This window comes from Cryptococcus neoformans, chromosome 1 (assembly GCF_000091045.1).
Source record: "Cryptococcus neoformans var. neoformans JEC21 chromosome 1, complete sequence".
In the NCBI taxonomy this organism is placed as follows: domain Eukaryota; kingdom Fungi; phylum Basidiomycota; class Tremellomycetes; order Tremellales; family Cryptococcaceae; genus Cryptococcus; species Cryptococcus deneoformans.
The window spans coordinates 1,787,113-1,800,700 of record NC_006670.1 but is presented as its reverse complement, the minus strand read 5'-3'; the positions used below and the strand labels follow the sequence as shown (position 1 = coordinate 1,800,700).

The following is a 13,588-nucleotide window of genomic DNA, read 5'->3' as shown; positions in this document are numbered from 1 at the left end:
GGAGCGGCAACGCACCGGATGAGTTTAGCATTGGGATCTTCATTGACGATGGCATGCGTCTTGATCTTCTTGGCTGCATCGGCATATCGCAATGTACTGACTACGGGGTCAGTATGTAATCCCCAAAGATGAAACCAAATAACTCACCTCAAAGTCTCCTCGTCTGAACATACAACTAGTTAATGTTGCCAATTTGAACGCCACATCAAGACTTACAATCTGCAGGACTGGGAAAGGCGGTTCAGCTTTGCGCGCGTAATTGAGAGTGGGTCGTCGGTCTGACTTACGAAATGGCCGCGATCATTGCCGTCTTACTATTACCTCCCAAGCTTTCTTTCAGTAGCCAAGTCAAGACAGAGTCCCGGTAAGGCACATGCTCTTCTTTTTTTCTTTTATTTTGCCCTGCTTGAGCGAGTGCAGAAATGACTTTGCCAAGTGTCGTCAAGGACTTGTTGATGTTGGCTCCTTCTTTCAGACGGGTACCCTATTGCCCAGCAATTAGAATAATCCATACCGGTGAGGAAGGTGAGAGAGGGAGCGTACTGTAGCTCCTGTTGAGGCTTGTCGTTCGCTACCCGCGAGATCGACAAGGGATATCTTGGATACTTTTTCTCCAGTCATCTGGGTTTGTGGGTCATGACGCTTTTGCGTAAGCTATCACGATGAGTCAGCCTTACGATAATGATTCGGAATTTACACTGACAACCAAGGTGAAGACGGCATGCGATCGGGAAGATGTTTCGTTCATATTCGTGGACGCCACGGTACGAGCCTGAAAATGACTTTTAGCCAGTTGTTATATAGCACGGTTCCATCTCACCTTATTACCTTCATCCATGAGTGTCATCATTTGTGTATAATTTTCTACGACCAATCGACTGAGGTCTTCTACGTATGGCCCCAGGGATGGATGCTCCCGTACGCGCAGGTTGCCCTTATTTTTGGGATTCAAAAGATCCCTTACTCTACACAGCGTTAGACAACATCATGCGGGTGCGCATATAGCATGGCTCACTTTTCATTGTATATTTCGATATAAGATACTTCTACCGTATATGACAAATTGACATCACTGCCCATGCGTGCTTCGATCCTTCGAAAAAGCTCTGATGTTGTAAGCGGTATTATACCTTTTTCGGCACCATCTGGAATAGACATCAGGCAAATATACAGTCGTTGGAGGATTAGTACTGCTTACATCCCATCATTGAGTCTGCAGAGCATATTAGCGTTTCATTGCCCCGGTACGCATCAACTACTCACAGCTCTTTCCACTAGAATAGTCTCATGATTCAGTAACTCCTTCGCTTACATTACCCCATGACTCACCTTCCTGTCTGTCCGTCTTAACCCCCATTTTAGTTAATGAAAAATGTCAAAAACATAGACTCACAGGCAAAAATACAGGTGTTGAATCCCTCAAAACTATGATCCAACAGATCTGCTCCTAAATCCTCATACAAAGTCTGTTGTGAAGCATATCTGGGATCATCTTTAGGGCCAGCAGACCAGTATGATTTATCTACTCAAGTTATTGTTAATTACTTAGTTTCCATGCGAGGATGACCACGCACCAAAAGAAAAGATCATGGGCTTCTTTTCGATTGCCTTTGAGGATGCCCCCCCCGTTGCTTCAGGAGGATCCAGAATAGTCTGGCTCCCTTCCATACGGATAAGCTCCTTTGAACCCCTCGCAATCTCTATTCACCAGCGTCAGGTTCTTTTGGTGAGCTTTCAACGTTGTGTCTTGCTTCCAATTTCGCGGCGTACCTCTTGCATTGAGTGGCCGGCACCTGCGCCCATGTCAGTCATAAATTATTCCAAACAACAAGAGCTACTCACCTAACGACGACCTTGATATTGCCTCCTGACATCTTTCACAATTTCTATCTGAATACGATGTGACGGTGACGTAGAACAACCACGCAGAGTCTACTAATCCTTGATGGTCTTATTGACAACTCTGCGAGCTCTCTTTGAGTGACGATTAGGTCTGTTGTGTATATTCCATGCGATTGGGAAGGACGCGGTAGGTCAAGAGCAGGTGTGCAAGTGGATTGCGTGAGACAATCTTGAAAAGAAAGGAAGAGAAGAACGAAAGACGAGATGCGTAGAAAAGGCCAATGCGTGAACACCATGATACCGCCGACTTAGTGAGGTGGAGGCTAAAGTGCGAGGCACAGGAGTAGCCGACTGGACCGAGCGAGGTAACACGACAAGGAGAAACCCTTACTAATACCTGACCCACATGCAGTAAATGAACTGGAGGCAGATAATCTAGATCTCAACATAGCACTGTTTGTAACCCATAGAAAAAAGCCGTACACGCATCATCCTATTAATTGAGATACAATCACGATCATCTGTTGTGGCTCTGCGGCGTTCGAACGAACCTGTAAATTATAAGGAGTAATCTCGATAAACAACAGACTGGCACCTAACGAACGGCGATCCAAGCATCCAAGTGTCGGAGGCTCTCTTATGTCATAATACTAGCTTGTTGTTGCATAGAAAGAAAAAACCGGAAACAGATCTACAAAGAATCCAACGGCCACGCCACCCTTCTTCTTCTTGTTTGCGTCCCTGATCTCTCCTTCCTGCTGTTACTACACCTCCACCTAGGCACTCCAGTCTGCTCCCACGTTCTCGCAAACTCCAACCTCTTACTACACGTACCAACGCTTCTATAATGCTGTACAATAATTTGTTAAAAAACATCTCCCTTATATCTTTTCAGCTAGGCGGTCTTCTATTAAATCGGCCACTACCTTGCCTACGACGGTAATAGAGTTGCCCTGAAAACCCTCGGGGTAGTCGACTGTAGGAAGGTCAGGGGACGTGAACGTGCGGTCATGTTGAACTCCAAAATGGCGTATTCCGAGAGCATGGGCCGTCCATTGGTCTGTACCAAATTGTTAGCTAACATGACCATCACACAAAAGCAACACCCACAGTCTCTAGCAAAACCACCTTTGTAGAACATTTCAATAACGGCACTTTTGGGGGTGGGAGGCATCCATAAGAGGTGCGTGAGACCATTGCCGTGGACTCCAAGCATAATCTAATCGTGGTCAGTTTATAGTTGACATTTTTAGCCCGCGCGCTCACTGTTGTCCTTCCGGCGAGAGCGAGCTGTTCCTCCTTGCTCATCCTTTCGGCTTCAACGATAACAAGCTCCCATCCCAGCTTAGCTGCTCTATCTTCCAAAGCAGCAACAAGCTCGTCGTGACTTTCCGGTGTTAACCTTCTCCTCGAATTTTGTCGAGAGATATACGTAACCACAGGTTTGTAAGTTCCTTGTGGAGCAAGCGGCTCAATAGCATCAACCCGAGGGTCGCTAGGCTGTGCAGGGTCGACTGCACCCAGACCTTCGAGATTTCTTTCAATGATTGACTCTGGCACACCGGCATAGCGCAGAGCAGCCCGTCGGATAGGTTCCCACCACCACCTGCTCGTTGTGCCCACGTGCATAGCGCTAGCAACTGTACGTGCTGTGGGGGCAGTCCATTCACCTCGGAAAGCGGCCGATCTATCCGCGAGGATGGCGCGATCGAGGACGAATGCCTTGGGTTTGCCTGAAACAGTCTGCTCGGCAAGGTCCTTGAAGTCCTCAGGGTATAGGAGCGCGGTGCGGGGAAAGAGGGCATACATGAGGGTGGGGTTGAAACGTGGATTATCACGCCACTCACTAACAGATTGATGGAGGAACCACATTCGTTTGGGGGCAGAAAGAGAAGTTTCACCAGTTGCACTGATATTCTCGTCATACGAAGAGTAAGCTCTCCAGACACCCAATAACAACTCTGCCGCAAAGTGATAATAATGATCGATAACTGGTGGCCCGTCAGGAAGCCTTCACAACGGTTATAATACTCACTTACACTGTCCATCGTTGAATAAAAAAGTCATCCCATCCATCCTGTAAACCCTAGTTCCCCAGAGCTTGGCAGCGTCTCTGGAAGTTATGTACAAAATCTACTATTTGATCAGGGAGTGACCATGACAAAAAGTAGACCGACCGACTTCATCGCCCACAGGCTCTCGAGCCTCCTCATTTCCAGGCTCATTATTAGCCGGAAGACCAGTAGATGTCATGAGCCTCAGCTCAGGATATTCGTCCTTGTTCTCCCTGTGAATTTTATGATAAGCTTTAATCGAGATAATGGCTAGTACGTCAACCGCTCACGTCACCACATAAAAACTCCCATTGTAAATATAGAGTCTTTCGAAGACCGTCCAGCCGGGCGCATGGCCTTTTAAGGTAGTTGCTAGGTTTGCGAACTGCTCGTCCACGTCCAGTGCTGCCTCCCACCCGCCCTCGATCTTTGTACTGTCTGCGTCTGCATCGGCAGCTCCAAATCCTACAGCTTTGACAGTTTCTCCGAAAGTGACCTCGTCGCTTCTTGTTTGGCATAAAGAAAATAAGGATGGAAAAAAACCGCTCAAGCTAGAAAGACGATATCCACTCGTAGATGATCTGCTCGGAGCTGCAGGTTCAACTGGCAGTACTGGAGAGAATAGAAGGTATGCGAAGCATAATGTCAACAAACAGAGCAAGACGTCACGGCGAGTAGGCCTGAGGAAGAGGGTAGAACGGTCTAGCATGGGCGATGTAGGAATGGAGCGTGAAAGAAAGTGGCTGGAGAGGAGGGAAGGACGTTCTACGTGGGGTGAACGAGGGGGGGAGTCTGGTTGAAAAAAGGTTGGGAAAATGGAAGCCATCTTGTCGTCCTCCTCGTACTATTCTTGGAGTATTTTGACAAGGGGCAAGGTGCACAAGATCTCGGGCGATGGGATCCGAAGATGATATATGTCTAGGACAGGGCTGCTGTGTGGTGGCTGCAACACAAATATAGGAGCGCTCTATTGTGTCTGGCAGTGGTGTGCCTTGGGCTTGTGCTCTACTATTAGGTGTATTTACTACAAGAAGTGAGACGGATCATTACAGTCGACGGTACGCGTGCGTATGGACAGCACGCACGGTGTGGTTTCCATGCAGCCGTCTCCCAGTTGCCGGTGCCAGATTCCAATTTCCCATTTCCCAACTGCCTCCGTCCTTCGTCCTTTTTGGATCTCGTAAAGATGTGCGTTCGTTATCAAGGCACCGGGACGCGATTTGTTGCCGGATGTTCTAAATTTAAGTTAACTTTTTGAAATGAATCAACTGATGTCGTAATATTTTTAAGCTTCACCTCCACTTCTTTTTTTCACTTTTCGCCTTCGTTGTCACTGCACCCACACCCAGGCATCATCCCTACAAACAACCCCTTACTCAACTGCCATCATTACCTAGGGAAAATTCGCTTTACATATCTATACCCTTTTCAAAGGCGCATGCATGCATTGAAACATGGAGGCGAAAAAGGCAAATTCCTGATCTACTGTTATTATTAATCATTATTAACAGCAGTCTGCAGTGGAGTAGTATTACCACTTTTCTACTCTAGTCCACCTATCCAATCAGCAATAATAATACAACAACAGGCCAAAGAAGACTCGACAAAAATGAAGTTCCATATTTCATATCAAGTAGATGACAACTCTACGCATGTCTCAATTCAACTTAAATATTTGTCTCTCCTTTTTCGTTCTATTACACTTCGTTCGTTCTTCTTCTCCTCCTCGAATCTCGGACTTCTGCATCACGGGAGCGTTCCTGAAGATCTGTGGTGAGTGGTGACCCTCCCGAAGTCCGGACTGGCGGCGCACAGGGATTAAAATCATTCAGGAAACCAGCGAGCCAACCGACTGTCGTCTCGATCGTCGATTGACAGCAATGCAAATGGCCATCATCAAAAGGGTATTATCCAAGATTAAAGGATGGGAAGAAGATTTGACGCAAAGGGAAGATTTGCCATTTGATATCGTTTATTTATGTTATCATAAAAGAGATTGATACGACCTTCGTTTCAGGACTCAGTAATCACATACATTGATCATCAACGACATGGTCACGGCTCACGGATCGTCTGTCAGTAAGAAAAGTAAACCGCATCCGGGACCTGGGCTAGAACGAGGATTATCTAATTCATCATGTGCAGGCTCACATTACTAATAACACAATCCTGATGCCTAGCGGAACCTCACATTGTCCAATTACATCGTCGCCTACACATCGTCAATGAAGCCAAATAATTCCTTTACACCTTCTTTTTCTGCACCTTCTCCTCTGAACGCGTCTTCATCAAATGCTTCCAAAATTTGAGGCCATTTCTTGAGCAATACAGATTCGAACTTCGTGACAGCATTGCGCGAGGGCGCGTCCGATAGAGGCCGCTTGTCACGGACAGCGCATATCAAGGCTAACACGGATTTGAGCGTGTCGTTGTCAGCTTCTTCTCCTTCAGGCAAGGTGAGCTTAGAAAGTAAAGACGCCAGGGCCTTTCGAGAGTCATCTATATTTGCGTTTTCGTCATCAGCGTTTGATAAGTAGCATACCAGGGTACATACGTGAGGTCTCCATCAATATCAATTTCAGCACTTCGATCGATAGATCGAGATGTACTGAAGTATCAATGGTTGATCCTTCCCGTCCTCTGTGAACAGATCAGTCCCCACAAACCTCATCAATAGAAGTTAATACTCACAGTGCCTTAAATGGGTCGATCCAATCTACCATCATCAATCCTATCTGTGACAAGGGTAGCATCTCGTCATCCTCGGCCTCTTCCGACATTTGTGAGAGCATCGTATATGTGTCGTAGAAAATCTTTAGATGGTCAGTTTGTACCGTAGAGAATCACTGATTATACTCACGGAAAGCATGCGACGCTGATTCTCGGCTGCGGTATAGCAATATACCGGCAAAAAGTAAGTCAGACATTGTCGCAAAGGCTGGTTATCAGCAGTTTCAGGTGAGAAATACAGCAATACGAGGGACTGCAGTACCTATTGACACGTTGAGCAAAAGTGATTTCAGAAAGATACAAATATTGCTCACAACTTCGTCGGAGATCATGCCAGCCAACATGAGCTTCGCAACGCCCTCGCAAGCAATTGCCTGTACTTCCGCAATGTCTAAGCTCAGAGTATGTCGGATTAATTCGACAACCTTGTCAGGTTGCTTGCATTTTGTTAGTCCTGTAGCGATGGGTATTCAGGATAAATGACCTACGACCATGGTCTTAGAAACTAGAGTGTCGATGTCGTGCACTAAAAGCAAGTCAAAAATAATCTGACAAACTTTGACTTTAAGAACGTCGTCTGCGGAATTTAGTTGTTGAATGAAGAGACCAAAAGAATTAGCGGCCATTTTCTAATGTCATATTAGCTTAGTTACATTAGACTGATGGACCTAAAAAGGCTGACCTCGTCAATCATACAGCATAAACCCAAACAGATCAATCCTTGATCTCTCAGTGCTGGCTCCTCTTTATTTCTCACGGCAGGGATGATCAAGTCTGGCAACAAGCCGTGAAACACGGAGTTGTCCTGTAGCGTTGAATGAACTCTTTCTAGAAGACTAATACAGATTAAAAGGCACCTCAAATCGATGAGAGCGGACTTCATCCTTTCTTCAGGATCATCCAAATTGAACCTTGGAGCCATAGATCGACTGCGCCCGCTGCCGACAGAGAGACGACGAACGTTCACACTGCTGTCCCCGATAGATCCCTGGCCAGAGGAGAGAGCGTCCTCTTCGTCCCCCTCGCCTTCACGAAGTTCAGTGACAACATCAACAATGACTCGGATCAAGTCACGTTCGCCGTTGGCAATTTTGCTAAGAACGTCAAGACATCGAGGAATAAGAGGATCCGGGAGGTTGATTTGTGAAATCATTTCTCCTAAATACGCAGTAGTTTTTTAAGTGCTGGCAAACGTGGATTTTCGATGACATTGTTACTCACTTGCGAGCTGGAACATCTTCCTTCGTCCAATTTCATCTGCGTAATCAAGATTCACCGCTAATTTGAGCAGTTCCCCCACGATAAAAGTGCGCTCCATTAAAGTTGCGTCGTCTGCTCCTTCATTGACTGCCTGGACCAGTTTGTTGTATTCTTCCTGAACGCAGAAAGCTAAGGCAGTGACGACGGGGATAGATTCTTCAAGGCGGGTTGTGTCCTGCAGAAATGTAAATAATTATCCAATTCGAAACCAGTGGAAGTACCTTGATGGCCACACATCGATCAACAAACACTCGAACCAAAAAACTCTTTTCAGGTGTCAAAGTTGTCCAATATTCGTCTGAATATTGCGTGAGTTAACTCTGACAGCTAAAGGATGACCTTCAATACTCACCCTCAAACTCTATGCCTTGTAAAACTTCTGGTCTTGTAACAAAGATGGACATTAAGGCATCTTCGGCTACCTGGCTTGACGTTACATCAAATCTGGACAGAAACTGATATCCTTCAGCCCAAATCCTTGTATAGCCTCCATGGCCAGGGATGAATAGCTCACCTCGAGCAAATCTCCTTCGGCCAAGTCCAGCCACCCCGCCAACATCCCTGCCGCTGCTTTTCTCACACTAGGTTCTCTGTCACCCAGGCCGTTTCTGACAACTTCTTCTCGTTGAGCAATAGTAAGTATGCGAGGGTCAGGGAGTGCCTCAGCAGAGAAGACTCCCGCAAAAACAGTGCGACGGAGTATGGGGTCAACGTCCCGCGTTCGCGCAAGAATATGCGGGAGCGAGACGGGTGTGCGAGGAAAGTTATAAAGGGCAGCACGGCGAACCTCCCTAGTTAATCTTTTGTCAAGTTTTATCAACCGTATCAGAAATGGTGACTCACGCGGCAGGATCATATCGCAGCAGGTCAAGTAGGACGTCCACCAGCGGTTCCTGTCCTTCTTCCAGATCTTCTTCTTCTTCTCCACTTTGAAGTTTTGATAGTCCGAGGGCTGCTTGCACTCTTACAGAAGCCTCCTTGTCCCTGGACCTATCAAGTAAAGACTTGCGAAGGAGTATATAAAGGTCATCACTTTAACAGGTTAACTTGCATGTGGGGCTGTCAAACCAGAGCACTTACTCCATTTCACCCAGCCCATTGATCATGGAAACAATCATAAGAGTGACCCGAAATCTGACATTCTTGTCTTTGGCCTCAATACCTCCCAGAAGATGTCGAAGGAGTCTGACAACGAAGCGTGAGGCTGGTGTGTCCGCTTCCTCTTCGTCATCTTCATCTTCATGCTTATTAGCAGCATCTGAAAGATATGGTCAAATTCATTGTACAGAAGAAGATAATGAGAAAGGGCATACCAGTTCCAGTGCAGTAAGACACGTAGTTCGCCACAAATTTAACGACTCTATCGGCGACTGCAACGCCCTTTTTCACTGTCAACACTCTATTCACCATATCAAAGAAGATGTTGTTGAAAGCCTTTTCCCCAGTAAGCTTGATCCTGTCATCCGACATTTCTTCTACAATAGAGGCACATTGTTCGTGGATCTTCCGTAGGTACACAATATTTTTGCGATGATTGGCGGTGGATTGTTGAGCTTGGTCGAAGATGGGCGGAAGAAGCGACGGAAGAGTGTTCGTGAGGTACTCTGGGGATAGCGGCTGTGACTTCTGCGACCTCGAGTTGACCATGGCGGCTGGAGAGATGGCCTTGACACAACAAAATGAAGAGAAAGAGTAACCGAAATTGAAAACAAACAAGCAATTGCCAACGGATCATTAGTTGGCCTTCGTTCGTTAGCTGTCGCTTCTGCGTGATGGACGGGATTTGTTTATGTTTTGAACGCGTAACATCCAAAATTACGTAACCGTAACGACGCGTTTTTCATGTCAACAACAATCGCGCCTCTGCTCGCTGGCGGGCGGAGAGAAACGAAAGAGACACTTTTGATCTGCCTTTGCATTCAGCAATCCAGCCATGTCGCAACAGAATCGCAGGGTGCAACAAAACACCGCAGCATTCCCTTTACTAACAGCCCATGACATTCTAGAATGTCTAGCAGCCCTTGATATCCCCGCTCAGATGGAAGACCTTACAAAGCCGACTGCTCAGAGCACCCAGTCCATTTACGGATCTTTGTTGGAGGTGTTGATGGGTGCATCCATCAATTCTATAGAGGGCCCAAAGCAGGCTCTTTTGGGGATGATGGAGTATAAGGTATTGTCTTTCAGATCTATGAAACGAACACAGATTAATCTCTCTCGACAGGAGATGTATAGCGATACTTTGCAGTTTATGATGTTCTTTAAACACTGGTGCGTCGCAAATACACCTATTCACTAAATAGTGTGGTATTTTAATGCCGTCACATTAAGCCGAAGGCTTGCTTTGCTTTGTGGAATCCCCGACTTCGCCATATCTGACCTCGCCCGGCCAGACGCCAATAGGCTAAGGAAGGTGCTGAGTGGGATAATGAATTTTGCCAAATTCAGGTGGGTTAGATTGTCCAAACTGAGCTAGCATTTACTAATAGCCTTCCACAGGGATGAACGCATGCAGACCCAAGCCAGGTTTCAAGAAAATTTACAAAAACACCAGAAAAAGTATGTGTCGAATGACTACTCCAGTATCATCTGACATTAGCTCGAAGAGCCGTCGATCTTCGTCGAAAAACTGAAGAACTGGAGACGCAGTTCCAAGAAATCACGTAGGTCTGTCATTCCTGAAAATAGAGAGAACTCATAAGTCATTCTCAGTGCACGTAATGCGGCCGAACGACCACAGTCAGAACAAGCTCAAAAACGGAACGAGTTATTGAAGAGCGAATTGCTTGAACTAAATTCACAACGATTAAAGGAGGTACAAGAATACGAAGAGCTAAAGAAAGAAAGGCAAACTCTTCTTGAACAAGTGGTAAGGGACCCGAGTCGTGTCACTGCCGAATCTCATTATCTCGCCATAGAATCATAACAATCGTATCGTCACCCAGCTTGAACTCCAGATTGGTTCTGCCAAATCTCGTCTTGTTCAATCGCCTGACAGGATCAAGCGACATATATCTGAGATGTCCTTTGCCATTCAGTCCGAAAAGGCCAAATTGGCATCATTCCAACAAAAGGCACGCGAGTTGACCAACCGACTTGAGGTTATTGGAGCACTTGAAGTCGATTTGAGGGGACTGATTGATCTCGAACATAGCATTCAAGACCAGCGCGCAAAAACGGAAGAGGCTAAACGGTCTAAATCTGCGTTGGAAGCGAGATTAGAAGGGAGGCAAATTGAAAGTCAAGGGTTGGCTGCGAAACTTGAACAGCTGCAAAGACAATTACAGAACGCCAGCCATAAGCTGGCAAGACAGGAGGAGACGAGAAAAGGTATGCGGGAAAGAGGCGCTCGTAGGATTGATGAATTGAAGGCAGAGTGAGTTTAGGGTCTCTTTCCCTTCCTGTCATATTAATGGAGAAAAATCAGGTACAAAGTTCGTGCTAGGGAGCGCGGCGAATGGCAGAAACAACGTGACGATCTGTTAGCGGAGCAAAAAGAACTCGAATCTGAAATGGCCGCCTTTGTTACAAAGCATGAGAATGAGATCAACGAGTTCCTCCATGCGTATTGGACAATGCGACGACAAGCGGGTAAGTTCGACTACAGTTGTTTTCCGGCGACAGCAAGCTAATCATCTATGTAGAGGATTACATGAACACCATGACGGTCAAACTTGGTCTGCAAGTACAGTTATGAATTGCTCCTGTCATGCTTTGAAAATGCGAGAGCTGGATTTTGGTCTGAGGCACTTGTAAAATGGATGTGTCATGTATATGTAATAATATTTCTGTTTGAATGAGACCGCAATTTAATAGTGGGACAACAAAATGACTTATTCGCTTTATGGCTCATACATGCTTCCTATACAATAATTCTTCATCCACGCAACAACCACAGTTCCAACAACAATCGATGCGTCATTTACAGAACAGGCAATTTACTCTGCCCCAAACAACATACTCTGACACACACTGTACACTGAGCCCAAATATACTGACATAATGGTCAAAGCTCTCAGTAGAGACTGGTTCCAGTGTCCTTCTTCTTAGAAGCAGCCTTCTTGCCTTCCTTGTGAAGTTTGGTAATTTGCTTCTTCCAGCCAACTATCGCTAGGTGTGAGTTATCCAAAAAAAGCAAATAAGGATCCAATACTCACAGCAAGATTTGCAGTTGGCGTTACCATGCTGCTTGCAGGTGAACGAGCCGTCTTTGTTGTTCTTGAAATGAGCTGGAAGCTCGAGAGGGGCACGGGGAGCTGGATCAAGTCTTCCAAAACACATCAGCTCAATCCCACAAGCGGTAGTGACCTGAGGAGGTCAAAAGCTCACCCCATCATTGCGTCATTGTCTAGATCCGAACATCAGACATAATAAACGAGTTCAGTTCCTTTTCCTTTCTCAGAAGGGAGGACTTACCCTCTCGAGCGTCGAATTCACAATGCTTACAGACCTCTAGCCCATGTTCACAGAAAAGTGCGTCGTTGATCTCGACTACGTAAGCAGGCAATCATATCAATTCAACTGCATTTAAAATATCGGCATTGTGGAAACATGTGATGCTTACTTGAGTTGGCGGAAGAAACAGTACTGTATCGGGTATGCAGGTGGTCAGCGATGTGACGACAGCTACCTCCCCCTTCACCCGCCCTCCACCATGGCGAGTCAGGCTTACTCGGTTGGGGAGATACCGAACTTGTCCATGATTAGAGGTTCCTTGGAGTGAAAATAGTATTGCTGAACGAATACAGTTATCTGTGCGCTTCTACAAAAGCGGATGGTGGGGGCGGTACGATCGTCAGTGATGGGGGCAGACGATGTCGAGATTGAATAAGCGATGACTTGGGTGCGGATGAACAGCCCACCTTCCCTTTATATATTCCTGTGCCATATACGAGTTTGAAAGCATGAGCGAGGTCGGCTGACTTCGCAACATCGGATCACTGGCAACGCAGCAGGCATACTAATATTAGTGCATTTTGGTGTCATCTGACTTTCCACAACGGTTTACCGTTGATCTCGGACCATCCAAAATGTGAAAATGGACATGTGGATCTAATAGAATTGCAGAAGTAGTAAGTAGGGCGTCGCATAACTCGTCACACTCCAATAAGCGCGACGTGACTTGCCACACAGCCAAGACGGAGCACCAACGTCAATTAAATTAGCTATGATTGTTATTAACAAATAAACACAGGTAACGCGCTGCCTCGTAATAATTCCGACCGGCCTGCAACAACAGCAGCCAAGCGAACAGAGAACGAGCCTCCTCGGCTAATCGGCTATAAGCATTAATAACTCATTCAAATTATATAACATATACTTAAAATAGAATAGAAATAATAATTAATTAGAATTCGGACTCTTGAACCCCGCGGGGTGGTGCCCCACGAGAAGAACAAGGCACGCCAAACACCTGCCGCCAGCGGCCACTTGCGTGGTGCATGCCAAGGTACCTGCGATTATTACCTACATATAAAGTACTCGTATATACTTCTTATTACTGCTTGAATAGCAGAGTGGCAGTAATAGGAAGTTGCTTCGGTTGTATATGGCACCACCTGTACGTATGTAATGTAGTGTGGTGTGAGTACATCAACTTTTGATTTTTTAGTAAGACATATGTGTCAAGGGATTCCCGATAATCAAAGATTTACAAGTCCAATGTCGGGTAGAGTGCGTGCTATCTATTATTATCTACTGTT

At 46.1% G+C, this 13,588-nt stretch overlaps 5 protein-coding genes across 6 annotated transcripts in view; 1 reads left to right on the top strand and 4 right to left on the bottom strand.

Annotated features, from left to right (window-relative positions):
* Positions 1-2,099, bottom strand: part of CNA06610 (kinesin, putative) — a 6,620-nt gene extending 4,521 nt beyond the window's left edge. Inside the window, exons 1-15 of the mRNA XM_024656354.1 lie at positions 1,843-2,099; positions 1,771-1,793; positions 1,575-1,700; positions 1,394-1,522; positions 1,330-1,345; positions 1,264-1,274; positions 1,199-1,213; positions 1,016-1,145; positions 821-965; positions 704-772; positions 544-654; positions 288-484; positions 217-227; positions 148-163; positions 16-96 (exon numbers count right to left, since the gene is read on the bottom strand). Of these exons, the coding sequence (XP_024511991.1) occupies positions 16-96; positions 148-163; positions 217-227; positions 288-484; positions 544-654; positions 704-772; positions 821-965; positions 1,016-1,145; positions 1,199-1,213; positions 1,264-1,274; positions 1,330-1,345; positions 1,394-1,522; positions 1,575-1,700; positions 1,771-1,793; positions 1,843-1,874 (1,112 nt within the window). The 5' untranslated portion in view covers positions 1,875-2,099. The remainder of the gene's footprint in view (positions 1-15; positions 97-147; positions 164-216; positions 228-287; positions 485-543; positions 655-703; positions 773-820; positions 966-1,015; positions 1,146-1,198; positions 1,214-1,263; positions 1,275-1,329; positions 1,346-1,393; positions 1,523-1,574; positions 1,701-1,770; positions 1,794-1,842) is intronic.
* Positions 2,100-2,412: 313 nt separating this feature from the next.
* Positions 2,413-5,153, bottom strand: CNA06600 (expressed protein). The gene is made up of 7 exons (XM_024656353.1): positions 4,982-5,153; positions 4,187-4,920; positions 4,024-4,129; positions 3,882-3,975; positions 3,109-3,833; positions 2,953-3,061; positions 2,413-2,902 (listed from the first exon to the last, which is right to left on the bottom strand). Exons 2-7 carry the CDS (start codon positions 4,720-4,722, stop codon positions 2,724-2,726), a joined length of 1,749 nt encoding a protein of 582 aa, XP_024511990.1. The 5' UTR covers positions 4,723-4,920; positions 4,982-5,153; the 3' UTR covers positions 2,413-2,723.
* A 720-nt stretch (positions 5,154-5,873) lies between these two features.
* CNA06590 (mitotic chromosome condensation-related protein, putative) lies at positions 5,874-9,628 on the bottom strand. Its single transcript, XM_024656352.1, has 15 exons — positions 9,200-9,628; positions 8,967-9,144; positions 8,730-8,918; positions 8,401-8,677; positions 8,239-8,341; positions 8,108-8,184; positions 7,848-8,061; positions 7,309-7,784; positions 7,115-7,255; positions 6,941-7,063; positions 6,757-6,888; positions 6,588-6,709; positions 6,451-6,536; positions 5,963-6,395; positions 5,874-5,902 (listed from the first exon to the last, which is right to left on the bottom strand). Exons 1-14 carry the CDS (start codon positions 9,531-9,533, stop codon positions 6,109-6,111), a joined length of 2,739 nt encoding a protein of 912 aa, XP_024511989.1. The 5' UTR covers positions 9,534-9,628; the 3' UTR covers positions 5,874-5,902; positions 5,963-6,108.
* Positions 9,629-9,772: 144 nt separating this feature from the next.
* Positions 9,773-11,700, top strand: CNA06580 (myosin-like protein nuf2, putative). The gene is made up of 9 exons (XM_024656351.1): positions 9,773-10,059; positions 10,111-10,157; positions 10,218-10,334; positions 10,386-10,445; positions 10,493-10,549; positions 10,599-10,755; positions 10,805-11,262; positions 11,314-11,477; positions 11,531-11,700. Exons 1-9 carry the CDS (start codon positions 9,820-9,822, stop codon positions 11,581-11,583), a joined length of 1,353 nt encoding a protein of 450 aa, XP_024511988.1. The 5' UTR covers positions 9,773-9,819; the 3' UTR covers positions 11,584-11,700.
* CNA06570 (expressed protein) lies at positions 11,677-12,906 on the bottom strand. Of its 2 annotated transcripts, XM_024656106.1 has the most exons (7): positions 12,749-12,906; positions 12,559-12,648; positions 12,451-12,473; positions 12,303-12,377; positions 12,216-12,234; positions 12,044-12,153; positions 11,677-11,990 (listed from the first exon to the last, which is right to left on the bottom strand). In XM_024656106.1, the coding sequence occupies exons 1-7, from the start codon at positions 12,817-12,819 to the stop codon at positions 11,902-11,904; spliced, it is 477 nt and encodes a 158-aa protein (XP_024514178.1). In that variant the 5' UTR covers positions 12,820-12,906; the 3' UTR covers positions 11,677-11,901. The 2 variants fall into 2 exon arrangements, with proteins under 2 accessions (XP_024514178.1, XP_566997.1); XM_566997.2 differs by lacking the exon at positions 12,749-12,906 and having other exon boundaries at positions 12,559-12,710.
* Between the last annotated feature and the right edge of the window lie 682 nt (positions 12,907-13,588).

Excerpts from the sequence above, each read along its gene's own strand:
- CNA06570 (XM_024656106.1), bottom strand. The coding sequence starts at position 12,819 with ATGTTGCGAAGTCAGCCGACCTCGCTCATGCTTTCAAACTCGTATATG. Across the intron at positions 12,474-12,558 it reads TTCGGTATCTCCCCAACCGA|TACTGTTTCTTCCGCCAACT; the intron begins GTAAGCCTGACT and ends TACCCGATACAG. Across the intron at positions 12,378-12,450 it reads TGTTTCTTCCGCCAACTCAA|TCGAGATCAACGACGCACTT; the intron begins GTAAGCATCACA and ends CTGCTTACGTAG.
- CNA06590 (XM_024656352.1), bottom strand. The coding sequence starts at position 9,533 with ATGGTCAACTCGAGGTCGCAGAAGTCACAGCCGCTATCCCCAGAGTAC. Across the intron at positions 8,062-8,107 it reads ATCGATGTGTGGCCATCAAG|GACACAACCCGCCTTGAAGA; the intron begins GTACTTCCACTG and ends ACATTTCTGCAG. Across the intron at positions 6,537-6,587 it reads ATCGACCCATTTAAGGCACT|AGGACGGGAAGGATCAACCA; the intron begins GTGAGTATTAAC and ends ATCTGTTCACAG.
- CNA06600 (XM_024656353.1), bottom strand. The coding sequence starts at position 4,722 with ATGGCTTCCATTTTCCCAACCTTTTTTCAACCAGACTCCCCCCCTCGT. Across the intron at positions 4,130-4,186 it reads GGGAGTTTTTATGTGGTGAC|GGAGAACAAGGACGAATATC; the intron begins GTGAGCGGTTGA and ends TAAAATTCACAG. Across the intron at positions 2,903-2,952 it reads AGGTGGTTTTGCTAGAGACT|ACCAATGGACGGCCCATGCT; the intron begins GTGGGTGTTGCT and ends AATTTGGTACAG.
- CNA06580 (XM_024656351.1), top strand. The coding sequence starts at position 9,820 with ATGTCGCAACAGAATCGCAGGGTGCAACAAAACACCGCAGCATTCCCT. Across the intron at positions 10,335-10,385 it reads ATGAATTTTGCCAAATTCAG|GGATGAACGCATGCAGACCC; the intron begins GTGGGTTAGATT and ends AGCCTTCCACAG. Across the intron at positions 11,478-11,530 it reads GACAATGCGACGACAAGCGG|AGGATTACATGAACACCATG; the intron begins GTAAGTTCGACT and ends TCATCTATGTAG.